The sequence below is a fragment of the Chiroxiphia lanceolata genome, chromosome 2 (assembly GCF_009829145.1).
Source record: "Chiroxiphia lanceolata isolate bChiLan1 chromosome 2, bChiLan1.pri, whole genome shotgun sequence".
Taxonomy (NCBI): Eukaryota; Metazoa; Chordata; class Aves; order Passeriformes; family Pipridae; genus Chiroxiphia; species Chiroxiphia lanceolata.
Genome location: NC_045638.1, coordinates 1,235,696 through 1,263,270, shown reverse-complemented (window position 1 = coordinate 1,263,270; position 27,575 = coordinate 1,235,696). Strand labels below are relative to the sequence as shown.

At 49.7% G+C, this 27,575-nt stretch overlaps 2 protein-coding genes and 1 long non-coding RNA gene across 12 annotated transcripts; 1 reads left to right on the top strand and 2 right to left on the bottom strand.

Annotated features, from left to right (window-relative positions):
• Positions 1-2,203: 2,203 nt before the first annotated feature.
• On the bottom strand, positions 2,204-11,902 carry SMIM11A (small integral membrane protein 11A). 8 transcript variants are annotated; one of them, XM_032680190.1, is made up of 5 exons: positions 11,776-11,839; positions 9,748-9,807; positions 6,221-6,311; positions 4,061-4,240; positions 2,204-2,402 (listed from the first exon to the last, which is right to left on the bottom strand). In XM_032680190.1, exons 3-4 carry the CDS (start codon positions 6,239-6,241, stop codon positions 4,073-4,075), a joined length of 189 nt encoding a protein of 62 aa, XP_032536081.1. In that variant the 5' UTR covers positions 6,242-6,311; positions 9,748-9,807; positions 11,776-11,839; the 3' UTR covers positions 2,204-2,402; positions 4,061-4,072. The 8 variants fall into 8 exon arrangements, 5 of the variants coding, with proteins under 5 accessions (XP_032536081.1, XP_032536079.1, XP_032536082.1 ...); XR_004355411.1 differs by lacking the exon at positions 2,204-2,402 and adding an exon at positions 3,913-3,927 and having other exon boundaries at positions 3,960-4,240; positions 6,221-6,344; positions 11,776-11,849; XM_032680188.1 differs by lacking the exon at positions 9,748-9,807 and having other exon boundaries at positions 11,776-11,902.
• Positions 11,903-12,905: 1,003 nt separating this feature from the next.
• On the top strand, positions 12,906-16,124 carry LOC116782995. 3 transcript variants are annotated; one of them, XR_004355419.1, is made up of 4 exons: positions 12,906-14,292; positions 14,565-14,681; positions 14,994-15,033; positions 15,188-16,124. It is a non-coding gene; the product is annotated as an uncharacterized LOC116782995 (long non-coding RNA). The 3 variants fall into 3 exon arrangements; XR_004355421.1 differs by lacking the exons at positions 14,994-15,033; positions 15,188-16,124 and adding an exon at positions 14,391-14,487 and having other exon boundaries at positions 12,906-14,135; positions 14,214-14,272; positions 14,565-14,754; XR_004355420.1 differs by lacking the exon at positions 14,994-15,033 and having other exon boundaries at positions 14,565-14,720; positions 15,416-16,124.
• Positions 15,082-18,389, bottom strand: KCNE2 (potassium voltage-gated channel subfamily E regulatory subunit 2). Its single transcript, XM_032680183.1, has 2 exons — positions 18,020-18,389; positions 15,082-15,692 (listed from the first exon to the last, which is right to left on the bottom strand). The coding sequence occupies exon 2, from the start codon at positions 15,685-15,687 to the stop codon at positions 15,334-15,336; it is 354 nt and encodes a 117-aa protein (XP_032536074.1). The 5' UTR covers positions 15,688-15,692; positions 18,020-18,389; the 3' UTR covers positions 15,082-15,333.
• Between the last annotated feature and the right edge of the window lie 9,186 nt (positions 18,390-27,575).

Here is a 27,575-nt window from a genome sequence, read left to right as displayed (position 1 = left end):
ACTGGATTGAAGTAGTTTAAAATAATAATAATAATAATAATAATAATAATAATAATAGTCATAATAATAATTATATAAAACAATATAATCATTTATAATATATATTATATATATAACATATATGTATATATGTATATATAATGTATAGTATATATATGTATAGTATATTATAGAGTATAGTAATAATAATAGCAATAATAGTAATAACAATAATTATATAAAGCAATATAATCACTTATATATTATATTATACTATATAATAATATATAGTTATATTTATATAGTATATTTAAATATACTATATGTATATATATTTATAGTATATTATATAGTATAGTAATAATAATAATAATAGCAATAATAGTAATAATAATTATATAAAACAATATAATCACTTATATATTATATTATACTATATAATAATATATAGTTATATTTATATAAAATTATATTTATATAGTATATTTATATATATTATATGTATAGTATATTTATATAGTACATTATATAGTATAAATAACACAAATTATAAATATATAATTATATAGAATATATTATATAAATATACAATATGTACTACATGTAATTTTTTTATCTTAAATATATAGTCTATATTTATATATTCTATATTCTATATTTATAGATATTGAATATATATTTATATAAAGAGTATATCTAAATATATAAATTATAAATATGCAGGGTCTATAAGTTATAAAATAATATGAATAATATTATATTGTAATGGTATTATTGTTATTATATTATTATGGTTATTATTGTTATTATTGTTATTGTTGTTATTATTATTATAAAATCTACTCATGAGAGTCTAAAAATAATAATAATTATTACTATTATTATAAAATCTACTCTCGAGAATCTAAAAATTATTATTATTGTTGTTGCTATTATTATTATCATTATATTATTATTATTATTATTATTATTATTATTATAACTATTATTATTATTATAACTATTATTATTATAAAATCTACTCTCAAGAGTCTAAAAATTCCAGATTGGGGACAATATTCCTGCAGTGTTCTGTGCTCCAGCCTCCAGGGAGACAGAAGGAAAAGCAGGTTTGAGGCCTCGCTGCACTTCCCGGGGGAGCAACTCCGGCGGGAGCAGCTGGAATTCCAAGGCTTCTCCAAGGCCCTCCATCCCTCCCCTCCCCACTCCACCAGCACCTCCGAAGGCACAAGGATCCAGGAAGTGCTTTATGATGGAAAAGGGAGTGGAAATGAGGAAGGCAGAAGTTCCTGAGGGCTGCTGGTGCCTGAGCCTTCAGGGCTGTGTTTCCCTAGATCTGTACAGATATTTATATCTGGATTTATGAATCTATTGATGAACCTCCCTCCGCTCTGGAGCCAGGCTGGGAGAGCTGGGAGGGCTCACCTGGAGAAGGGAAGGATCCAGGGAGACCTTGGAGCTCCTTGCAGGGCCTAAAGGGGCTCCAGGAGAGCTGGAGAGGGACTGGGGACAAGGGATGGAGGGACTGGACACAGGGAATGGCTTCAAACTGCCAGAGGGCAGGGTTAGATGGGATATTGGGAAGGAATTCTTCCCTAGGAGGGTGGGGAGGGACTGGACTGGAATTCCCAGAGAAGCTGTGGCTGCCCCTGGATCCCTGGAAGTGTCCCAGGCCAGGCTGGACGGGGCTTGGAGCAACCCGGGCTGGTGGAAGGGGTCCCTGCCCATGGCAGGGGGTGGGAATGGAGGACCTTTAATGCCCCTTCCAATCCAAACCATTCCAGGATTCCAGGATTCCATGACCAAGCTGGCATATCCCCCAGGATCTGGTGCTATGGCAGGAGTAGCTGAGGAGTAAACAAAGAGCCAAAAATTCTGTTTTATCCGAATAAAACTTGCCACGAAACTTCCTCAGAGGTGACCTCATGATTTACAGGAATCCAAGGAAGTCCTGGATGCACAGAGGGGTTTTCCTGGCAAAGCTCCTCTCCTGGCTCTGTTCCTCTGGTTCTACAAAGGGCCCCCAGGATTGACCCCCTTGCAGGAACGAGCTGCACAGAGTCCTCTCCTTTTCCTTCTGCCTCTCCATGAACCTTCTGCTCATCCCTGATGGATTCAGAGATGCTTTTCCCTTTAAACCCAACCACCTCCAGGCAGATATTCCTTAAAAACCGCCTCCCCTGCAGCTCCAATCTTTTAAACAAGCAGCAAACAAGGCTAGGGCTTTATTTTTTTTTAACAAAGGGGTTTTTTATTGCACAAATAGAAGCTGAAATCCTTCTCTGTCCATGGGGAAAATGGAGATCCAGTTGAAGTGGATGTTTCTCTCCAGGGTTTTATTCCTCTGACACATCCTTCATCTGCAGGAAGGCTTCACCCTCCTGGGAAAGGAATCCAGCACGAGCTGCCAAGTGTCAGGAATTCTGCAGGGTGAGGAGAGAGCAGTGAGAGCACCAGGAATAAATCTGCTGGGGGAGAATTCCCTCCCCCCTCTCTATCCCAGCACGGAAGGACACGGCCGAGGGATGGCAGAATTTGGGAATGACAAGGCCCCCTGGGTGTCCTCTGGGAAATCAGGGATGTTTTCATGCCATTCACCAGGGGGGATGCCACAGGCTGGACATCCCACAGGCTCATCCCTGTGGGATGAGCTGCTGCAGAAATCCCTTGGGATGTGGGCTCTCCAACAGAATTCCCTGGGACAAAGCTGCACACACAGCATGGAATCACAGAATCATGGGATGGGTTGGGTTGGGAGGCACCTTAAAGCTCATCCAGTGGCACCCCCTGCCAGGGGCAGGGACACCTTCCATAGGCTCAGGTTGCTCCAATCCTTATCCAGCCCTGCAATTCCAGGGATGGGGAGCCCCCAGTGGGATTGGGATCACTCTGGGTCACCTCACGCCAAGCAACAGCTTTGGCTCCCTTGCAAGGGCAGCTCAATTTTCATCTGTTTTAGGGATAAAATTCCATATAATCATTTAAATTGTAATTTAAATTGCAAAATGTAAGAAGGATAAAATTCCTCTGACTCCGCCTTCTCCCGTTTTCCCAGAAAACAGCAAAACTGATTCCCAAGAAAAGCTCCAAATCTGCCCCAAATCCAAACCCTCCCTCGGAGCCAAACAGGAGACTGGAAAAACACCTTTGTTTGTGTTGGTTTTTCCCCTTTGCAAATGGTTCCCAGGGTTATTCCTCATTTCTGGGCACAATTCCCAACCCTCGTTGCAGGGAATAAAGCAGGGATGAGGTTGGAAATAAAAGCTCCTGAACATTTTGAAAGGTTGGAAGTGTTTTCAGGTGTGAGGGAACGACCTGAGGAAGGGAAAGGAATTTTTTTTAGCTGAATAACACAACATCAAACTCTCACTGAGCTCACACAGGGCAGGAAGAGAATTATAAAAATTCCCATTTTTTGGCATAACAGGGAGCAAAATGATATAAAAAATCACAAACGAGTCAGGGAATAGAATCTTAGCCACAGGCAGGACTCATTTTAATAATGGATTTGATCCAAGACTGCTTAAACTTGGAAAACAGGGCAGGAAGAGAATGAAACCCCCAAATTTTAAGGAATGTGATGTTCATTTTGTTCTTTTTGTGCTGAGAGATGAGCAGTTTGCTCAGTGCATTATTGTATATGGTGGATGTTATATCAAATAACCTGTTCCTTGGCATGGAATTTGGCCTTTCCAGCTGAACTCCCAGCTTGTCAATGATTTAACCAATCCAGAATGGCTGATTATTTTCTCATTAATTATGTGACTTGAGGCCAAGAGCTCTGATTGCATTTCCTGCCCCATTTCACCCTCTCTTGCTGCCCCAGGATTTCCTGGGCCTCAAAATCCAGGGAGATAAGGAGCAGAGGAGGAATACTGTGCTAAGATACCCTCAAACCTGAGCCTGGCTGCCACGTTTAATTGGAATTCCAACAAAGATGGGCATGATCTGAGTGTGCAAATCACAAATATCACAAGGACTCGGCTGGTGATGGTTTAAATTGCACAATTTAAATCAAAAATAATGGGATTAACATGTCAGTGCCATGAGGGAAGAGCAGGATGTGGAATAAATTCCATACCTGAGGGACTCTTCAATCCTCCTTCTTCTCTGCTTCTCTTTTCAGCTTCTCTTCCCGTTCCCTCTTCAGTTTTTCCTCAATTTTTTTGCTCTGGTACATTTTCACCCCAGCAAATGCCAAGCAAAGGATCAATGTTTTAGCTGCCAAAATGTACATCAGCAATGGGAAGTTCTCCAGAGCCTGGAATGCCAAAGAATAGATGGAGGCACTTAGTGGAACACTTGGATAATTCAGAATGGATTTACAGGGATGTTCTAAAGCTCCCCTCCAGCAACAGCATTTATCCAGGTGCTGAAAATGCTCCTCTGTCCAAGGGTTTTTATTCCTGGAGGGAACTTTAAAGCAGCAGATCAACAATTAGGGGAAAAACCAAAGACAAATCCCCTTCACTCAAGTTGTACCTGAATGTAAAAAAATAGAGAAGCCCCTTGGGGACAGGTTTGGGTTGGTTTTGCAGCAAATGGAATATTCCCAGGACCTGGAGCTGGAAAAGGGCTTGGGCTGGACGAGCCTTGGGGGTCCCTCCCAGCTCAGGATATTCCATGATTCCACAATAACACCATGAAACTTGGAATACTCTCTGTATCTTCAGCCTTCCAGCACCTCATAAAGCTGCCTGGACATCATCAAACTCCTGGATTTGGGAAAAGCCTTGGATCCATAGGCCATCAGTGCTCAGAAAAACAACAGCAGCCTCCTCACGTATTAAAAGTGGGAATCTGTCCAAGCCAACAGCTCTGCAACAGCAGGAAAGTAAAGCCAGGGCTGGGGGTTGGCACTGCTGACCTGATAAATGGCTTGATTAACATGTTAAATTATTAATCATGGAATCATGGAATGGTTTGGGTTGGAAGGGACCTTAAAGGCCATCTTGTTTCAACCCCAACACCTTCCAATATCCCAGGTTGCTCCAACCTGGCCTTGGACACTTCCAGGGATCCAGGGGCAGCCACAGCTTCTCTGGGAATGCTATCCCAGCCCCTTCCCACCCTCACACCCAGGAATTCCTTCCCAATATCCCATCTATCCCTGCCCTCTGCCAGTTTGAAGCCATTCCCCCTTGTCCTGTCACTCCAGCCCTTGGAAATAGTCTCTCTCCATCTTTCCTGGAGCCCCTTCAGGTCCTGCAAGGCCACAATCAGGTCACCCCAAAGCTTCTCCTCTCCAGGCTGAACAATCCCAGCTCTCCCAGCCTTTCCTCCCAGCAGAGCTGCTCCAGCCCTGGGATCCTCTTGGTGCCTCCAAGAGGTCACTGCACGAGGTCCCTCAAACATTGCTGGGCCTCACACCCGACCCTGCAGAGTCTTTGTGGCCCCAAAACACCAAAAAACACAGTGGGGAAAACCCCCTGCAGGAACAAAAGGAGCTGAGGGAAAAGCCTGGGAAGAGGGAAGGCAGGAGGCCAGAGCAGTGCCCGGGGCTGAAGTGTCCCAACAGCAAATCCTGGGGCCACAGAGACCACCCGGAGCAAGGAAGGACAACGACAAATCCCCGGGAGTGTGGGGGGAAAACAACCCCTGCCCTGAGCAAGGAAACCACCTTCCAACACAGAACCCACCCACTGCTGGGAACAGCAGCAATTCCCTGCTTTAGGAATTCCCTGCTTTAGGAATTCCCTTCTTTAGGAATTCCCTGCTTCCTCACAGGGAATCATTCCAATTCTTAATAATTCCTCTTATTATTTCGCAGAGCTCATCTTCCCCCTTCTCCCCTCTGGGTCACCAGACACGGAGCTGCATCTCCATCCACCCCCAGGAAAGCACAGAAATGCTTTGAAAACACAAGAATTCCCAACAAAGAGTCGTTCCCAGCATCCCACGGGATGACTGACGGGAGCTCTCGGCCAATATTTGACTTTCCAGGTGAGATTAGATTGAGCTTTTCATTTAATAAACACAGAAAGTGTGCAGTGCAAGGCACTTCTTTCACGTCCAGCAGGCTGGAGGCTGCTCTCTATTGGAGATTATCACCTTATTATCCAGTGGGATTTGGAAATCCCCCGTGAATCTCCTGGAAAAGGACACGGGGAAAGGTGAGTTTCTCTCCGTAATTATTTCCCATTGGAAGAGCACGGCAGTTTTTGTTCTGAATCAAAGCAACAGCAGAGATTTCACAGATTTTTACAGACACAGCAGCTTTAGGAATGTGGAGCAGCCTCACCTGCCAGTTGAATGCCACCATCTCAACCACGGGGTGACACCGACTCCGGCACACGTCACGCTCCTGAAGTCACACAGAGGGGAGGGATCATCTTGGAGAAATGGGAATTAAAGCCAAATCAGATCTTGGAGAAATGGGAATTAAAGTTAAAAGAGAATTAGACAACCTGCTTCCACCCAGCAGGACAACCCTGCACCTCCAGCAGGCTCGTGTGCCCGGCGGTGTCTCAGCACCACCGCGGGCTCCTCAAATGACCCCCCCCCGGATTTTTTGGGAGCTGAGTGACAGGAGCAGCGTCCCTGTGGAAGGACAGGGGGTTTGACAGGCCCTGGGCAGGTGGCAGGGCTGGGATTCCACAGCCCAGCAGCTCCCCCTTGGAAAACACAGCTCTGGGAAGCTCCACCCTGTGCCTGGGTGGTGCCTGAGAGCTCCAGGACACCAAGGCACCCAGAGGAGCTTCTGGTGGTTTCCCAGCCCACCTGCCCTGTTTGGAGCCTAAATGCCCAATAAATTCGGGAATCTACTCTGATTTACCACTTCTCTCTGATTTACTAATGAATTAACTCCTCCACAATAAAACTATAACTTCAGTTACATCCTCCAAGCTGAAAATAACACATAAGCAAAGTCAGCACTCCCTGGGTGGGCAACACACATTCCAGGGATGAGTTCCTGGGTTGGGAAGTGCCTGAGAAACCAGGAGTCAAACAACTGTTCTGCTCAGACAGCAGATGTTCTGATTTCCCCAGCCAGGGAATCCTCTTCCCTCCTTTTCCCACAGCTGCAAACCCTCCCTTCCAGCTGGGACATCCCCCTGGAGAGACACTCCAGAGGTCTCTGTTATGGAGATCCAACTGTATCCAAGTTCCCTTTTTTTTGCTGTTGAGGAAATGTCAGGACAGGTGAACTAAGGAGTGTTGCACCTCCAAAGCCAGGTGTTTGGACTTCATGGCACCATGGAATCACAGACTGCTCTGGGTTGGAAGGGACCTCAAAGGCCATCTGGTTCCAACCCTGGACACCTTCCACTCTCCCAGGTTGCTCCAAGCTCCAACCTGGCCTTGGACACTTCCAGGATGGGGCAGCCACAGCTTCTCTGGGAATTCTATCCCAGCTCCTCACCACCCTCACAGGGAAGAATTCCTTCCCAACATCCCATCTAAGCCTGTTCTCCTTCAGCTTAAAACCATTCCCCTTGTCCTGGCGCTCTAGATCCTTGGAAAAAGTTCCTCTCCATCTTTCTTTTAGGAATTTCTGATGTTGCCTCCACAATTCCAGCAACCATTCAGACATGAAGTCCCCTGCCTGATGGGCACAGGAAAAATCCCACAGTAGAGTAGAATCTGATTCCCAGGGCAGGATTCAGAAGGTTTTGGATGCTCCTCAAAAATCCAAGTGACCCAAACCTGACCCGATCCAAAGGGACCACCTGGGGTGTCCTCACCTCAAAACATTGACTTGGGTGGCTCTTGGTTGGGATTATTCAGCCAACACTGCTGGAATATTCCAGCTCTGCTGAGAGAGGACCTGGAATCTGCCTGGATTGTGTGTCCCTCAGGAGTCACACAGGACGGGAAGTAAAGAAATTCTCCCTGTGTTCTCAAGAGTGGGGTTTTGATCCAAAATCATAAAATCATGGACTGGTTTGAGTTGGGAGGGACCCCAAAGATCATCTCATTCCAATCCTGCACAACTTCCACTAGCCCAGGTTGCTCCAAGCCCTGTCCAACCTGGCCTTGGACACTTCCAGGGATGGGACATTCCCATGCTCTCTGTGCCAGGGCCTCACCACCCTCACAACCAAGAATTTCTTCCTCAAATCCAATCTAACTCAACCCTCCTTCAGCTCAAGGACATTCTCCCTTGTCCTGTCACTCCACGCCCTTGTCCAAAGTCTCTCTCCAGCCTTCTTTATAACCCCAAAATGTTTCCTGGGAGAGCTGACACTTGTGATATCTGTTCCCTCCATGCTGCATTCCCACATCCTGTGCCACCAACCTCCAGTGGCCAAGCATTTCTCCTCATTCCATCTCCTGACTCTTCCAGGCTCCATTTGATCCTGCCCTTTTGGAACATGAAACCCCAGGAGTGAAAAGCTGGAGCACAGGGCAGGGAGAAGAAAATGGGAAGAGGAGGGGAAAAAGCCAGGATTTTGCCCAGAGATGTTGTGGATTTCCCATTCCTGGAAGTGCCCAAGGCCAGCTTGGACAGGGCTTGGAGCAACCTGGGCTAGTGGAAGGTGTCCAGGATTGGAACTGGATGATCTTTAAAGCCCATTCCAAGCCAAACCATTCCAGGGTTCTATGACAATCCAACATGTCTCAGCACTGGGGTTGTCAATCCAGGAGTACAAAAGCTCAGATGCCCAAGGTTGTGGTATCTTAAAAGCCTGTGGGCAAATAAACAGCTGGAATTTCGTGTTTGCCTTTTCCTGAGGCTGATAAGGCCCAGATAGGAGCTGGGAACACATCCACAGGCAGGCATTGTTCACTCCCCAGGAAAATCCCTGGCCAAACGCTCCTGGGCCCCACAGAAGGTCGGGGTTACCTTCACTGCCAAGCAAGGAGGTCTCATGTGGAGCCACGTGAGGGAGAAACAGGAGCACCAGGCTCTGCCTGGAGCCCTGACACATATTCCAGGATGGATGCCCCATGAGAATCCAACATGGCATCAAATGGAATCAGTCTCCCATGTGTTCACTGGGATTGCAGCTCCTAAACCCTCCCTGTTCCCTCAGGGGTGCAGATCAAACTCCCGCAGTGGGAAAGGAGAGGCTTTGCCCACATCCCACCTCAGCACTGCACTGGAAGTTCTCTGGGAGCTCCAAACGCTGTGGGATCCTCTGGGTCGTGTCCTCAGCAGGCCCAAGGGCTGCACCAAACCCCAAGCCTGGCTTAGCTGATCCCAGCCCCGGGATCTCTGCACGACGTTGTGCAGCACAGACCGTCCCAGCTGGGCCCCGGTGAGATGGGAAGCCTGTGGTGGAGCCCAGAACTGAATCCAGGTCCCTCAGCCACTGGATTACAGCTCCAGTCCACCACAGGGACCACATCCCAGCCCACCTCCCATGGCATTGTTGGCCAGAGCATGGATTGACCACCAGAGAACATTCACACGACCACGTGGGAACTCATCGACCCGCTGGAGTTGTCTTGGCTGGACATCCCACTCTGCCAACAACTCCAGCCACCCAACCAACCCTGGGACATTCCTTTGGGGATTTCTGAACAGCTCCATTGGATCCACTTGGTTACAAAAGTCAGGAGGCCTCAGAGAGCACCAATCCACCAACTGTACTGGAAGGGGGTGTGCTGAGCTGGAAAAGGGGTTTCACTCCTCAAGGACAGGCTAGATGGGGCTTGGAGCAATCTGGGCTAGTGGAAGGTGTGGCAGGGAGTGGAATGAGATGGGATTTAAGGTCCCTCCCAACCCACTCCGCGGTTCTCATTTTGGATCAACTGAAGGAACTCAAGGTTCCAACTGAAAACAATTAAATAAACATCAAGGGCCACGTGAGATCTTCACACCTGACAAAGCTGAAATGAAAACATCAGGGATTCCTCTGGCAGCTCCTCACGTGCTCCAAACTGTGGAAAATAAGAAGGGAGCAGATGGGATGGATCAGTCACAGTGCCTGGATTAAAGTCAAATCCCAAGCAGAAATGCCAGTGGCACCTCAGCTGTTCCATCCTGGCTCCCAGGGCAGCATTAGGGTCAGGAAGAAGATCCCAAGGGTTGGAGCCCCTCTGCTCTGGAGCCAGGCTGGGAGAGCTGGGGGGGTTCACCTGGAGAAGAGAAGGATCCAGGGAGACCTGAGAGCCCCTTGCAGGGCCTAAAGGGGCTCCAGAAGAGCTGGAGAGGGACTGGGGACAAGGCATGGAGGGACAGGACAAGGGGCAATGGCTTTCACTGCCAGAGGGCAGGGTTAGGTGGGATACTGGGAAGGAATTCCTGGCTGGGAGGGCGGGGAGGCCCTGGCCCAGGTTGGCCAGAGAAGCTGTGGCTGCCCCTGGATTCCTGGAAGTGTCCCAGGCCAGGTTGGATGGGGCTTGGAGCAACCTGGGCTGGTGGAAGGTGTCCCTGCCCATGGCAGGGGGTGGAATGAGATGATCTTTAAGGGCCTTTCCAGCCCAAACCCTGGTGTGGTTCTGTCCCACCTTGGGAAGGGTCTGCAGAAGGCACCTCCCCTGAACCCATCCCAGCCCAGCTCTGCCTTGGGCTGGAAAACAAGGAATGGGGACTGGAGAGCAAGGAAGGGGTCTGGAGAGTAAGAGAGGGGGTGGAGAACAGGGAAGGGGGTGAAGAGCAAGGAAGGTGGGATGGAAAGCAAGGAAGGGAGATGGAGAGCAAGGAAGAGGGATGGAGAGGAAGGAAGAGGGATGGAGAGGACGGAAGGGGGATGGAGAGGAAGGAAGAGGGATGGAGAGTAAGGAACGGAGATGGAGAGTAAGAAGGGGGGATGGAGAACAAGGAAGGGAGATGGAGAGTAAGGAAGGGAGATGGAGAGCAAGAAGGGGGATGATGAGCAAGGAAAAGGGATGGAGATCAAGGAGGATGGAGAGCAAGGAAGAGGAGAAGGAGAACAAGGAAGAGGCTGGAGAGAAAGGAGAAGGGGCGAGAGAACAAGGAAACCAGGAAGGGAGGCTGGAGAGTAAGGAAGAGGGCTGGAGAGCAAGGGGGGTATGGAGAGCAAGGAAGAGGGGAAGAAGATCAAGCAAGGGGGGTGGAGAACAAGGAAGGGGCTGGAGAGCAAGCAGGGGGGGTTGAAAAACAAGGAAGAGGGATGGAGAACAAGGCCTGGAGGGTAAGGAAGGGGGTCTGGTGAACACGGAGGGGGGGCTGGAGAGCAAGGAAACAAGGAAGGGAGGGGGGAGAAGAACAAGGAAGGGGGTTGAAGAACAAGGGGGGAGGGATGGAGAGCAAGGAGGGGGGTGGAGAAGGGTCAGAGGAAGGTCGGCTGGGCAGGAGGAGAGGCAGGGCAGGCAGGGGCCGGGAGGAGGACAGGCAGGGCCGGGTGGGAGGGCAGGCACGAAAGGCAGGGGTGGGCAGGAGAACAGACAGGGCGGGCAGGGGCCGGGCGGGAGGACAGGCAGGACAGGCAGGGCCGGGCAGGAGGACACGCAGGGCGGGCAGGGCAGGCAGGAGGACAGGCAGGGCCGGGTGGGAGGACAAGCAGGGCAGTCAGGGCGGGCAGGAGGACAGGCAGGGCGGGCAGGGCAGTCAGGGCGGGCAGGAGGACAGGCAGGGCGGGCAGGGCCGGGCAGGAGGACAGGCAGGGCGGGCAGGGCAGTCAGGGCGGGCAGGAGGACAGGCAGGGCAGTCAGGGCGGGCAGGAGGACAGGCAGGGCGGGCAGGGCAGTCAGGGCGGACGGGAGGACAAGCAGAGCAGTCAGGGCGGGCAGGAGGACAGGCAGGGCGGGCAGGGCCGGGCGGGAGGCGGCGCAGGCCGCGGGCAGCGCAGCGCTCCGGGCCGGGCTCTCGGTGCCCTGTCCCCCTCCATGCCGGGCCCCCGGGGCTCCGTGAGGGGAGGGCAGGCCCAAGGACGCGTGTCCTACCTCACGGGGCGGCCATGGCGGGCAGGACACCGGGACACGGGGACAGGGGGACACGGGAACGGCAAGAACGGCAGGAACTGCAGCTCCCGGCAGCCTCGGGAAGGGGCTGAGCCCGCCCCGAGCAGCGCGGCTGCTTCCCGGACATTGATGGATCTGCGGGACGGCCATTCCTGGGCTGATCCCCCAGCGTGGGCAGCAGGGCAGGGGGGGATTGTGCCCCTCTGCCCCCTCAGGGGAGACCCCCCTGCAGAGCTGCTCCAGCCCTGGGGAACAGCACAGCAAGGACATGGAGCTGCTGGAGAGAGTCCAGAGCAGGAACCAAGAGGATCCCAGGGCTGGAGCAGCTCTGCTGGGAGGAAAGGATGGGAGAGCTGGCATTGTTCAGCCTGGAGAGGAGAAGCTTTGGGGGGAACTGATTGTGGCCTTGCAGGGCCTGAAGGGGCTCCAGGAAAGATGGAGAGAGACTATTTCCAAGGGCTGGAGGGACAGGACAAGGGGGAATGGCTTCAAACTGGCAGAGGGCAGGGAGAGATGGGATATTGGGATTTATATATTAGGAAGAAATTCCTCCTTGTGAGGGTGGGGAGGCCCTGGCCCAGGTTGCCCAGAGAAGCTGTGGCTGCCCCTGGATCCCTGGAAGTGTCCAAGGCCAGGTTGGACGGGGCTTGGAGCAACCTGGGCTGGTGGAAGGTGTCTGCTTTGCTCCAAGCCTTGTCCAGCCTGGCCTTGGACACTTCCAGGGATCCAGGGGCAGCCACAGTTTCTCTGGGCAACATCTGCCAGGGCCTCACCACCTCACAGTCAACACTTCCTTCCCAATATCCCATCTATCCCTGCCCTCTGTCAATTTAAAGCCATTCCCCCTTGTCCTGTGCTTCCAGCTCTTGTCCCCAGTCCCTCTCCATCTTTCCTGGAGCCCCTTCAGGCCCTGCAAGGCCACAATCAGGTCAACCCAAAGCTTCTCCTCTCCAGGCTGAACAATCCCAGCTCTCCCAGCCTTTCCTCCCAGCAGAGCTGCTCCAGCCCTGGGATCCTCTTGGGGCCTGCTCTGGCCTCTCTCCAGCAGCTCCATGTCCTTGCTGTGCTGTTCCCCAGGGCTGGAGCAGCTCTGCAGGGGGGTCTCACAGGAGCAGAGGGGGAGAACCCCTTCCCTTGACCTTCTGGTCACACCTCTCATCCACCTCCAGCACATCTGGCCCATGACAGCTTCTGTGCCAAATCTCCAGACCAATCTCCAAAACGAGCCAAAGCTTCCCAAGGAGAAGCAGCCCCTTTTTCATTTATTTTTTAACACGAGCAAAACAAAAACTGTCCAAAAACGTGGCACCAGCCAAAACCTTCCAATAACAAACAAGCCCACAGGACAGCCAGCCAGCTCTGGAAATGTGAATTGAAGTGGTTTTAAGCCTGGCAGGAGCTAAACCCAAAGCCTTACAAATTGAAACGTGTTTTAATGGTAGAAGTGACACCACTTCTGCTTCTCATTACCCCCCGAGTGTTGTGATACTTCAGCCTCACAGAAGGCAAAGCATCTTGGAAACCCATTTCCCAGCCAGTGGAAAGCAGGAATCAGTATGAGAATCCCTCAGGAAGCATAGAAATGGGACAGCTTTGATGGCTGGGTGTGGAAATTCGGGGTGTGAAAGCCAGAAGGTGAAATCTGGGTGGTTTACACCGAGCCCTCACTGGTGGCAGACATCTGGTTACGAGCAGAGCTCCACCATCCAAACGCATCCCAGATTCCTCTGGAAAACCAAGGAGCAGCAGGAGGGTCAGCTTGGCCAGCTACAGACAGAGGATGAACCTCTGGAAGCTGCCCCAGATGCCCAGGACGTGCTCCTGGATGAGGCTTTTAGTTGAGCAGCTCTCCTACAAACCAGGCCTTGTCGGGAGGCCGGGAGTCAACCTCTGCTGCCAAGGAATAATGACATGGAAATGGGAGTCAGAGCATTAAAAAGTGGTTTGGAGTGAATGCGTGCAGGGATAAGTTGCTTCCTGTGATTCACATCCTAACCCATTGTTCACTCAATAAATGGAGGTTGGAGATTTTCCTCTATATTTGCGAGTTATTTTTAAACCGGGCTTAAGTCGTTCAGTTTAGCTCTAAGTCAGCACTTCTGGCCACTAATTCACAGTTATTCCGAGGTGGGAACGTGCAGAGCTGCTTCTGGATTTGGAAAAAAAGATGCCAAAATCATCAAATTATTCGTTCCCTTGGTTTTATTTTCCCGAAGAGCAGAAAATCTCAGAGCGAACCACAAACATTTTTCCTGGGAATTTCACAAGGGGCTATGCCAAGGTCCTCATGGGAACCAGTAAGGTGGACTGGGAAACAGTAAAACTGTTTGGGAACCAGTAAGGTGTACTGAGAACCAGTAAGTTTGATTGGGAACCAGTAAGGTGGATGGGAACCAGTAAGGTCGATGGGAACCAGTAAGGTGGACTGGGAACCTGTAAGGTGGATTGGGAACCAGTAAGGTTGATGGGAACCAGTAAGGTGGATTGGGAACCAGTAAGGTGGATTGGGAAGCAGTAAGATCAATGGGAACCAGTAAGGTTGATTGGTAACCAGTAAGGTCAGTGGGAACCAGTAAGGTGAATTGGGAACCAGTAAGGTTGATGGGAACCAGTAAGATTGATTAGGAACCGGTAAGGTGGATGGGAACCAGTAAGGTTGATGGGAACCAGTAAGACTGATTGGGAACCAGTAAGGTGGATAGGAACCAGTAAGGTTGATGAGAACCAGTAAGGCTGATGGGAACCATTAAGGTGGACTGGTAACCTGTAAGGTGGATTGGGAACCAGTAAGGTTGATGGGAACCAGTAAGATTGATGGGAACCAGTAAGACTGATTGGGAACCAGTAAGACTGATTGGGAACCAGTAAGGTGGATGGGAACCAGTAAGGTTGATGGGAACCAGTAAGACTGATTGGAAACCAGTAAGGTTGATGGGAACCAGTAAGGTTGATGGGAACCAGTAAGGTCAGTGGGAACCAGTAAGGTTGACTGGTAACCAGTAAGGTCAGTGGGAACCAGTAAGGTGAATTGGGAACCAGTAAGGTGGATTGGGAATCAGTAAGATTGATTGGGAACCAGTAAGACTGATTGGGAACCAGTAAGGTTGATGGGAACCAGTAAGGTCAGTGGGAACCAGTAAGGTTGACTGGTAACCGGTAAGGTCAGTGGGAACCAGTAAGGTGAATTGGGAACCAGTAAGGTGGTCTGGGAATCAGTAAGGTGGATTGGGAACCAGTAAGGTTGATGGGAACCATAAGGTGGATGGGAACCAGTTAGGTCAATGGGAACCAGTAAGATTGATTTGGAACCAGTAAGGTTGATGTGAACCAGTAAGGTGGGTTGGGAACCAGTAAGATTGATTTGGAACCAGTTAGGTTGATGGGAACCAGTAAGGTTGATGGGAACCAGTAAGGTTGGTTTCCTCCATTATACCTCGACCTGTGTGTAAATTTAATGAACAGTTTCCCAGGTTTTCATAATTCCAGTGGGTTCCCCGTGTGTCACTCCCTGATTTCCTCCCCGCCGGCGTTTCCCGAAGCTCAGGGCGATTCGGGGCTCGTTTTATCCCTCGCTCCCGGATTTTCATGGATCAGCACCTGGTTCTTGTACTTCTCTCCCCAGTCCTCCACGATGTACTGGTGATAGGGGTCGTTGGAGTGCTCCCTCCTCTTGGACTTCACGGTGCTCACCAGGATGGCCACGATGATGAAGGAGAACATCCCGATCATCACCATCAGGTACAGGATGACGTAGTCGAAGTTCTCGGCCGCCACCTGGGCCTGCAGCTTGTTCGCCGCCTCCGTCATGTTCCTCCTCCAGCCGTTCATGTAGCTGAGAAAGGTGTCCTTGAAAATGTCCTCCACCGCCCAGGTGAGGTTCTTCACCTCAGCCATCCTCGCTGCGGACAACACAACGCTCGTTTTAGTCAGATATCGGTGACAAAACTGTTGCATTGCTGTGTTTGGTCTGTGGGAGGACAATTCGTGACCAACACCCCCTCTCTGCTGCTCAGAAGGGCTGTTTTAGGGCAGCTGAGAATCCCCAGCTCTGAGGGGTTGTGGTGGGGAAAAAAGGATTTTTCCCCCTGTAGTTAAAAAAAATGGTAACCCCAAAGGGGTGTGGGATCTCTTGATGTTGACCCAGTCAGCGCCCCTGCAAAATTTAAACATATCGCACCAGAACGGAAAAGAAGGATGATGATGTTGTTGGAGGGAGAAGAGATTTGATCCAATGTAAATATACTGCTTTACCACAGGAGAGATAGTTAGGATGGTGTTGTATATAATGTATTATAAAATTTATTTGCGTAATAATTGTAATATAATTCCCTTCCCCCCCCACACTGAGTCTTGTGTTGTGTCTGGAAAACCCCTCTCACACTGGGTGAGTTGTGGGAGGGGGGCTTGGACTTGGGAATTGGATTTTAGGGGTCTCAAACCACGACATGGGGAAAAAAGGATTTTTCCCTCTGGAGTTAAAAAAAATGGTAACCCCCATGAGGGTTGTATCTCTTGATGTTGACCCAATCAGCGCCCCTGCAAAATTTAAACATATCACACCAGACCAGAAAAGAAGGATGATGATGTTGTTGGAGGGAGAAGAGATTTGATCCAATGTAAATATATTGCTTTATCATAGGAGAGGTAGTTAGGATTGTGTATATAATGTATTATAAAATATCCCATCTAACCCTGCTCTTTATCAATTTGAAGCCATTCCCCCTTGTCCTGTCCCCCCAGCCCTTGGAAATAGTCCCTCTCCATCTTTCCTGGAGCCCCTTCAGGCCCTGCAAGGCCACAGTCAGGTCACCCCAAAGCTTCTCTTCTCCAGGCTGAACAATCCCAGCTCTCCCAGCCTTTCCTCCCAGCAGAGCTGCTCCAGCCCTCAGATCCTCTTGGTGGCCTCCAAGAGGTCCCTCAAACATTGCTGGGCCTCACACCCGACCCTGCAAAGTTTTTGTGGCCCCAAAACACCAAAACACACAGTGGGGAAAACCCCCTGCAGGAACAAAAGGAGCTGAGGGAAAAGCCTGGGAAGAGGGAAGGCAGGAGGACAGAGCAGTGCCCGGGGCTGAAGTGTCCCAACAGCAAATCCTGGGGCCACAGAGACCACCCGGAGCAAGGAAGGACAACGACAAATCCCAGCTCTTCTCCAGCTGAACAATCCCAGCTCTTCTCCAGCTGAACAATCCCAGCTCTTCTCCAGGCTGAACAATCCCAGCTCTCCCAGCCTTTCCTCCCAGCAGAGCTGCTCCAGCCCTGGGATCATCCAGGTGGCCTCCAAGAGGTCTCCTTGCTCTGTGGGAAGCTTTGCTGAAGGACAGGGAGTTTGGGCCCCCCTGAGCCACCTCAGAGGGGTTGAGGGACAGTCCCTTCCCTACAGAGGGGAGACACCAAGAGCAGAAGGATTTCTCCTGAGGAGAAGCCAAAGCAGAGGTCGGGTCCTCTAAAGGCTGGCAGGTTCCACTCCAGCCACTTCCCGGGATTTCTCAGGGAGAGACATGATATTCCCACCCAGGGCGAGGCTGGTCCTCATCCCTCTGGACACAGGGAAGTGAATTCCTTCAATTCTTCATGCCAACCAAGCCCTCCAAGCTGTGGAAAGCTCCCAAAAAGAGCCACTTGATCTCAGTTCAATCCTCCAGCAACGAGGAGTTTGGGGCAAGAGGGGGTGGATTTTCAGCATTCATAAGAAATTAGGGGGGTCTCTCAAACTGGAATTCGGGAATTCCTTGGATTTTTGGCCCAGCCTTGTGTGCACACACAGAAGGATGAAGGTCCACACAGAGATTATATTGAATTATATGAATTATATGAATTCAGATTATACTGATATTGTACTCGCACACATGCTCAGGCATAGGGAATAAAGGCAATTAATGAAATTATAAGCAAATATAAATACAAACTGCCTCGAAACTTTTCTCCCTGTAAAATCTCTATGCTTTTTCTTTGATTCAGAACAAGATTGCTCTGCTTTTTTAAGAGGAAATAAAGAATTACTGACAGAAACTTGCCTGTGTCTGTAAAAATCTATAAAATCTCTGCTGTTGCTTTGATTCAGAACAAAAATTGCTCTGCTTTTTCAAGAGGAAATAAAGAATTACTGATAGAAATTTACCTTTCATGTATCTGTAAAAATCTGTAAAATCTCTGCTTTTGCTTTGATTCAGAACAAAAATTGCTCTACTCTTCCAACAGGAAATAATTACGGAGAGAAACTCACCTTTCCCCGTGTCCTTTTCCAGGAGATTCACTGGGGATTTCCAAATCCCACTGGATAATAAGGTGATAATCTCCAATAGAGAGCAGCCTCCAGCCTGCTGGATGTGAAAGAAGTGCCTTGCACTGCACACTTTCTGTGTTTATTAAATGAAAAGCTCAATCTAATCTCACCTGGAAAGTCAAATATTGGCCGAGAGCTCCCGTCAGTCATCCCGTGGGATGCTGGGAACGACTCTTTGTTGGGAATTCCTGTGTTTTCAAAGCATTTCTGTGCTTTCCTGGGGGTGGATGGAGATGCAGCTCCGTGTCTGGTGACCCAGAGGGGAGAAGGGGGAAGATGAGCTCTGTGAAATAATAACAGGAATTATTAAGAATTAGAATGCAGGGAATTCCTAAAGCAGGGAATTGCTGCTGTTCCCAGGGCAGGGGTTGTTTTCCCCCCACACTCCCGGGGATTTGTCGTTGTCCTTCCTTGCTCCGGGTGGTCTCTGTGGCCCCAGGATTTGCTGTTGGGACACTTCAGCCCCGGGCACTGCTCTGTCCTCCTGCCTTCCCTCTTCCCAGGCTTTTCCCTCAGCTCCTTCTGTCCCTGCAGGGGGTTTTCCCCACTGTGTTTTTTGGTGTTTTGGGGCCACAAAGACTCTGCAGGGTTGGGTGTGAGGCCCGGCAATGTTTGAGGGACCTCGTGCAGTGACCTCTTGGAGGCACCAAGAGGATCCCAGGGCTGGAGCAGCTCTGCTGGGAGGAAAGGCTGGGAGAGCTGGGATTGTTCAGCCTGGAGAGGAGAAGCTTTGGGGTGACCTGATTGTGGCCTTGCAGGACCTGAAGGGGCTCCAGGAAAGATGGAGAGAGACTATTTCCAAGGGCTGGAGGGACAGGACAAGGGGGAATGGCTTCAAAGTGACAAAAAGCAGGGTCAGATGGGATATTGGGAAGGAATTCCTGGCTGGGAGGGTGGGAAGGCCCTGGCCCAGGTTGGCCAGAGAAGCTGTGGCTGCCCCTGGATCCCTGGAAGTGTCCAAGGCCAGGTTGGAGCAACCTGTGCTGTTGGAAGGTGTCTCTGCCCATGGCAGGGGATGGCACTGGATGGGATTTAAGGTCCGTCCCAACCCAAACCTTTCTGTGATTCTATGAATAATACAATATCTACAATAATAATAATATTATAATAATTATTATTATGATTATTATTATTTCCTTGGCTAATTTGTGCATGAGAGGTGAGCACAGAGCAAGGCAATAAGAGACCTGCCTGCCAGGCTGCTCAACACCCAAAATGGGACTTTCCTTCCCTTTCTCCCACCAGGATCATGCCTGGTAGTGCCCAACCCCTCCACAAAACCAGTCCTCTCATGCCCCCTGGCCCAGCCCCTCTGAGCTCTGCTCCAGGGGCACCTCACAAGCTGGAGAAGGAAAAGACAAAAAACCTCATTAAAAAACAAAACAAAAAAAAAATAGAATTTAATGAATGTAGCTTTTATTTCTGGCAAACAGCACATGCTGCCACCTCACTGAGAGCTCTGAGTCACCCCTGAGAAAACAAGTGCCATGAGTGCAAATTTATCCTTCCTTCAACCCATTTCTCCTCCCACCTGTTCTTGGTCAGTCCTGCTTGGTTGATACTTGCAGTGCCACAGGTAAAACATATCTATTTTATATATATATATATGTATCAAAAAGATGCATCTGTTGTCAAACAGACATGAAATTTCCCTGGAAATTCTGGAAGTTTCCTTGGATAATCCCATTGTGAAGGGGTTTGCTGGGTCTCAGTAGCCACGAGGTGCTCAAGGACAGGCAGTGTGGGAATGATGGAAAAGCAGGAGGGGCAGGAAAGGTGAGAGCCTCGATGTTGGGATGGAGACTGACACTGAAAATGCTCCTGATCTCCTAAAATCATGGAATATCCAAGCTGGAAGGACCCACAAGGATCATCCAGTTCAACTCCTGGCCCTGCCCAGGACACCCCAATAATCCCCTCCGTCCCTGAGAGCGTTCTCTCAATTCCCCATTAGTTGTTTCCCTTCATTCTCCACAATAAACAAACTTTGCACTTTATTTTCCATCAGCAGCTGCTGATTTTATACCATTTTTTTGGCCATATTTTCCCTTCATTTTCTTTAAAGTGAGGGAATCACTCCTACAAACTTACAGGGTCCATAACTTAGGATCACGAATTTTATAGGGTTAATTCTTAGAGAAAAAAAAATGGAGCTGCTAAATGTGATTATTGGGGAATTATGAATATCCTTTAATATGTCCCTGGGTAATTTACCTTTGGCATTTCTTCCACTAATTAAGTTTAAACTGTTTCTTTCTGTTGACTTTCCTTAATAAATTAAAGGAAACCTAATTTTTACTGTAGCTTAAGACATTTTCCTGCTCCTCTATTGCAAGTGTTGGTAATTAAAGATGCTGCCTCTTTATTTTTCATTTGCAGTTTTGCTTCTGTGTCTCTTCCCTGTTCCTTTAATTTTTGCACCAGGCTCTGGGTCAACATTTAACTCTTCTTGCCTCTGTTTCCCTTTAAGATTTCCTCTAAGAAAATCCCAATTCTTTCATTTTCTTTCTGCATTCTTTCTTTTCTTTCTTTCTTTCATTCACTCCACGAATGCAGGGCATGATTTTTCTCTCCCAGGAGAAAGGATTTAGGATTTTTCCATAATTTCCTATATTTTTCAGCACAACTGGGAGTTTTGATACCTTGCCCTGTGCAGGTTGGGTTTTCCCTTTAAAAGAAGAAACCCTTTTGCAATCACTTATTTCTTGTGTAACTGCTCTTCCATCTTTTTTAGGGAGCAACATTTAGAGGTTTCATCTGTAGCTTATTTTCCTGGGGCTTTTGTCTGCTCAATAAATACATTTACTGGTTCAACAGTTTATTTTTCTGAGAGATCTGGAGACTTAATTGTGTGTTTTAGAGCTTGATCACCCATTGTAACACCTTGGGTGTGTTTGCAGAGTATTGATTTCCAACTTTTCCCATAGGATCAGGCCCAGAGGAACAGCTGATCTGCTGGAAGGTTGGCTGTTATCCATAGGGATGTCCCCAAAGGTTCATGGCTGGTACAAACCTCTCTCTAAATATTAAATTACTTCATGGCTGAAGGTTGTTCCCATCAGGATTCACCATCCTTAATCTAGAAACAGTGGAGAGGGTCACCTGGGATGGGGACTGGGAGGTGTGACTGTGACTGTTGCACATTGGGAATGCAATTCCTGCCAACTGTTTCCCACTGCAATCCCAAAAAAACCCCCCTCAGCTGTGCTGGAGGCCAAGCAGCTCCTGTTCTCCAGAGCTGCCCTTTCCCAGCTCGTTGGCCAGGAGGGTTCTGTGTTCCCAGAAAATCCATCCCTGGGGCTGCTCTTTGGGAAGGTGTTTGTTTTCCAGCTTGTTGTGCTCTCCGAGGGGGGCTAAATAAAAATCTCCTTTGGGGCTAAAAGAGAAATCCCGGAGTCCCAGAATCCCAGAACCATCAGGGTTGGGAGAGACCTTCAGGATCATCCATCCCACCACAGGATCACCCCTAATCCATGTCCCCAAGGCCACATCCAGACACTTCCAGAGGCAGGGGCTCCACCACCTCCCTGGGACACTTATTGCAAGGCCTGACCACTCTGACAAGGATGTTTTTTTCCCCCTAATCTCTGATTTTAATCAGTTTGAGGCCATTTCCTCTCATCCTTTCCCTCGGGACGTGGCAGCAGAGCCCGACCCCCCCCCTCCCTGTCCCCTCTTGTCAGGGATTTGTGGGGAGCAATGAGGTCCTGCCAAGAAATGCTCTGCTCCCCTCAGCCCAGGCTGGAGAAATGGGAGCAGGAGGAGCCTCCAATCCTCCGGTTTTGTTTCCATGGTTTTCTGTGTCGCTGTTGCAGAAGAAGCTTCGGAGGATAAATGAGGGTGTTGCCTCCCCGCGGCGCTGAAATGCAAAAGCAAACACGGATATTTCGCCACCTTCGACGCTTTGCTTCGGGGGAAATTCGCTCCCCGGCCTCTCGGAGATCACAACAAGCTGGAAAATAAACACCTTTGCAAAGAGCAGCCCCAGGGATGGATTTACTGGGGACACAGAGCCCTCCTGGCCAACGAGCTGCTGGGAAAGGGCAGCTCTGGCTCAGATCTAGAGAACAGGAGCTGCTTGGCCTCCAGCACAGCTGAGGGGGGTTTTTTTGGGATTGCAGTGGGAAGCAGTCGGCAGGAATTGCAACCCCGACGTGCAACAGTCACAGTCACACCTGCCAACCCCCACGACCAGAGCCTGGGGTCTCCCTGAGAGGGAGTTTGTGGGGGATTGGGGAATGGAGACTGGGAGAGGCCCCGTTGCTGAGGCCACATGTCACTGCCAAGCCCTGTCCCCGTTGTGATAAATAATTGTGATTCGTGAAACAAATGGGTGATTACATCAAAATAAAACAAGCGGATTGTAAAACTTAATCACACCCCCATAAAGAAATAAAACAGACCCTTACAAGGTCAAGGGGCCCTAAACCTCCCTGCTATCCTAAGAATAAAATATGGTAGAACTTTAAATCTTTTAGGTACCTGTACGTCCAAGAATGCATGAATTCTGATTGGTTGTAGAGATAACCATTTAGCTTTAGCTGTAAGAAAACCCATATATTAAATACTTATCAAAAACCTGTAGAATGTATATGTATATGATATAATTAATATGCATGAAGTAGCTAAGATAAATGCCAAATGTACACTGTAGTAGGTGTGTGCAGATTTGGGAAACTTGTCCCCATTTCTGTTACCCAGCTGGCTGCTTGCTTTTACCATATAATAAACTCCTGTTCAAAAACTTATAGAAACTCAAGACTTTGTTTATCACACCCCTAAAGCAGAGGGAAGGGACAGCAGCAGTTGCAGCAACAGGCCCTGGGTTTGGCCCTGACAGAGGTCACTGATTGCAACAGCTCCTCTGGGCAGGGGCAGCTCCCAGCTCCTGACAGGGCTGGATCCCCACAGCAACACCAATCTCGTTCCTTCTCCTTTCACATCCTCACCACAGAGTGTCCTGGGAGCTGCATCCAAATCCTGACCAAATTCCTGGTTCACCTCGTCCCCTTCTTCCCTCTCCCAGCACCCTGAGAAGCTCTTGGACCTTCTTGCCACAGGACACGTCCAGAATGAGGTGATTCAGAGCAAAGAAATTCATCAAGAGTGTTTGAGTAAAAGGACATCGTGTCCAGTGCCAGCAGAGGATTATTGTGGGGAGGTGTGACCACGTTTGCCCCACTGGTATGTTCTTCCTTAAGCTCAGCTTTGTCTATTCCCTTGACTGATTTCTTCACTTCGAAGCTCCCCACCCTGTCTGGGAAAGGGGAGGGAGAGGCAGGAAAGAGGACTGTGGGAAAATTAAAAACATACCAGCAGGAACCAACCTCTGACAACAGAGACAAAGGGGGGCATGGAAAGGTCACCAGGATGCTCCTGTGGAACTCAAGGGTGCAGAGACTTGATGGAGCTTCAGATGGGACAAGGTGAACAAAAAGGGGAGGGCAGGAGAGCAGACAAAGCCTTTCCAGGAGGTTCTTCAGGGGTCAGAAGGGAAATCACAACCTGCCACCCTCAGGGTGCTTCGTGTCCCTCTTGGCACAAGAGGCTGGCCCAGGAGGGACATCCTGGTGTTGTTGTAGCCCATGGATGTCCCAGAGTGGGTTTCAGCCCCAGGTTTGGTGGCAGAAAGGTGAAGTCCCGGCTGGGAGGTGGCTCAGGGTGGAGGTGCAGGGATCCTTTGGTGCCAGCCCCTCTGGCAAGTTATTTGACATAAGACTGTCCTGCTTTTGGGCACTTTCATTTGGCTCCTGTGCAGGTCTTGAGGCAGCTCTTGATCAGTGGCTAAACATGTCTGGGAGGGAGGCCAGCAAGTGTGAAGCTGGTTCTTGTGAACAAGCTGGTTCTGCCCTCTGGTTTAAGGGAACTCCACAGAACCAGTGGGGAATTTGGATGCAAAGGCACCTGGAGAGCCTGAACTGGAGCTGAAGTTACCACAGAGAGTGGTGTTGGTAACTACCATGTCCACAGAATTCCCAAACTATTGCCAAAAAGTGTCCTGTGGGAGGGAACCATCTGCTTGAAAACTCCTCAGCAAAACAAGGGGCCTGATCCACCCAAGCTGGAGAGTTCAGCCCCTTCTCCAGGTGATTCCTTAGCAAGGAGGCATTTCAAGACACGTTTCAAAACAAAGCCGTTTAGAAGACAGAGGGCTGAAGTCAGGGATTAAATTCCAGCCCCTCACTCTCTGAAAAAAATACAAGACGTTTCTGAGCCTTCTGTTGGAAGCATTTCCTTGTATCACCAAGCCCTGAAGGCCCTGAAAGCAGGTCTGGGACTTGTCCAGTGGTTTGATCTACACAGACAACTTCTCCTGCTCCAGAAGAACAAGATGTGCTTAAAACCAGGTATCAGCCACGTGTGGAAAGACTCTGCCTTGCTTCACACTTGCTGGCCTCCCTCCCAGACACGTTTAGCCACTGATCAAGAGCTGCCTCAAGAGCTGTACAGGAGCCAAATGAAAGTGCCTGAAAGCAGGACAATCTTATGTTAAATAACTTTGTGTTTAAAACTCCACCGTTGCCTGTGTTTATGTGAAAATATCTACATGGAATCATAGAATGGTTTGGGTTGGAAGGGACCTTCAAGATCATCCAGTTCCAACCCCCTGCCATGGGCAGGGACACCTTCCAGTAGCTCAGGTTGCAAAACAGCCAGACATATAAACATTCAGTTTTATGTATCTTAATCCCTTCTGTTTTTGAAGACTGGATGAGGGCTTTGCTAAAGAAGGGGAATGAGAAATGGACTGGAGATGTCAAGGTACAGCCTGAGGCTTGCAGAGGCCGAGCTTAGCTGGAAAATCTGAGGAGAGAGCAAGTCAGGGTGCAAATCTGGGATGTTTAAGAGCAGAATGGAGCTCAGCTCACCCCTTCCTCACAGCCCTCGGGGGGAGCTCAGCTTACACTGAGCTGCTTCCAGGGGAGCACCGAGGCCTCCTCCCACCCAGGGAGCTGCCCTGGCCCTGGATCCCAGTTTGTGGGAATGCTGCTGGCCAGGGATGTGCTGGGAGGGCCCTTGTTCAAATCCTTGGTGCCATTGTGCCACCTACATCAACCTGTGGGACCACAACCACCTACATCAACCTGTGGGACCAGAACCATCACCTCCATCAACTGTGGGACACAACCATCACCTACATCACTGTGGGACCAGAACCATCACCTCCATCAACCTGTGGGACACAACCATCACCTCCATCAACTGTGGGACACAACCATCACCTTCATCAGCTGTGGGCTCCATCAACGTGTCTGTGCCACGTTGAGCTGCACAGGCAGGAAGGGGAGGAGACCCCCCAGCCCAGGACATGCCAGAACCATCTGGTCTGAGCCCGTGGTCCCCACGGCTGGGCACAACCCGTTGCCAAATTCAGGATACGGCAGCAATCTCCAGTTGGGCCCAGAGCTGCCGTGTATTTTGATTTTCCTGCTCTCCATCACTGCGTGTTAAAGAGGTGCTGGTTATTGTTAAGTTGTAGACCTGGGTCCAGCTTAGTAGAGATGCTTCTTGTCCATACTTGGGGCTTTAATGGAGCCCTGTGATCGTGGAGTTGGTGCTACAGTGAGAGGAAAAAGGCAAGAAAAGGCCAAGTCAGGACGTTTTAGTGACACGGAAAACCAGAGCAGTCACCCCCCACAACCTCCTGCAACAGCTTCTTCTGAGCCCAGTTCTGGTGTCAGAGAAGGGCACATGACACCGAGATTTATTTTGGCAGGAAAACCTCTGTGTTTGACACACAAACCATCCACAGAGGTCACTGAGGCCAAAACGTACCCCCAGGCCCCACAAAACCCCGGCACACCCCAGGGGGCCTCCCACACAACCCTGTCGGAAAAGTAAAGACAACCGATCATTTCCAGCCGCTGCCAAGGGAGGAAAACAAGTGTGTCAGCACAGGAGTTGGGCAATAATTGCTCCTGTAACCTGGTATTTGTTGCATGAGCACAGGCCCGGTCCTGGTTTCCTCACCCTCCCGTGACCTTGGGCCCATTTGCAATCCCAGTTGTGCAAACCGGCCTTGCCATCTGCCCGTGTCCAGCTCCTGCTTCCAGCAGAAAATCCTGAAGAAAGTCTCTGGAGGGGCAGGAAGAGGCCAAACCCTTCCCTGGCACCCGGCCTTGGCTCCACACCCTGGGCTGAGGGACTGGTGGCACCTCTGGCACCGGGATGCTCCGGATCCTGTGCCCACCCTGCTTGGATCCAGGCTGTCCCCCATCCAGCACCAGCTCCCCCAGGAAGGTGTTGGAAGCCAAGGAAAGCTCCTCGTGCTGATCCGCTGGGCCACACGTGTTTATCCCTCTCCTGAGGGAATGTGGGATTTGGGAGATCCAGTGCACTGCATAACTCTGAGTATTGCCATGGCCAGGAAGGGCATGGAGTGACAGGGCAAGGGGGAATGGCTTCCCACTGCCAAAGGGCAGGGAGAGATGGGATATTGGGAAGGAATTCCTGGCTGGGAGGGTGGGGAGGCCCTGGCCCAGGTTGGCCAGAGAAGCTGTGGCTGCCCCTGGATCCCTGGAAGTGTCCAAGGCCAGGTTGAACGGGGCTTGGAGCAACCTGGGCTAGTCTAAAGTGTCCCTGCCCATGGCAGGGGGTGGAACAGGATGATTTTTTAAAGTCCCTTCCAACCCAAACCCTTCTGGGATTCGAAGAAGTGCAGCAATTCCATGGAATTCTCAGCGGCCTCCTCCCAGCTGGAACCTTCCCGTTGACATTAATCTCAATTTCGGAAGGCAGGGTGCAATTAAGCTCAGCCTGGTTGGAAGTGGCTCTTGAGAACATGTCTAACTTTAAGCAAAAGCTCAAGTGCTGCTCTGCATAAAGATGATTTCCTGAGCTGGAGCCTCCGCTGGGAGCTGGAGCCGATCCAGGGGAAGGTTATTCTGGGTAAGCTGCCTGAGGGATTTCAGCAGATAATTCTGTGCATCTCTCTAACACCCTGTGTGGAGAACAGTAATCTTTTAATTGGATTCCATCCCAATAATTACCCTCCTGGATCTGCTGATGTCCAGAGCTCCAGAATCCGTGTCCTGGCGTCTCCTTTGAAGGCTCCAGAAAAAGCTCCAGGAAAGACCCACTGATGGTTCACCTTAATTTTCATGAACACTGCGAGTGTGCTCACCAGGAACATGTGCTGGAAGCATTGTGGAATGACATTTCATCCTACCAAAGTCATGGAATTGTGCTTTGGTCCTGCTTTTTAGTTCCAGTGACACCTTGGAGAACGATGAGATGGGTGTCTCTGGTGCGACCTTTCATTGACCTGAAGATGGAAGAAAGACAAGAAATTGCCATTTTCATAAAACTTCCTGTTCCCTTTCAAAATAAATCCAATTTTTCACAGTGCCCAGGGATGTCTTTTCGTGTGTAAAACTATGGGATGCTGTGCAGTGTGACTGTGCATTGCCTGACTCACTGGATTTTGATTTTCAGGCACTTGCTGAGGTTGGAGTGGCAGAAAAAAACCCAGTCCAAGGTTCCTAATGCAAATTAG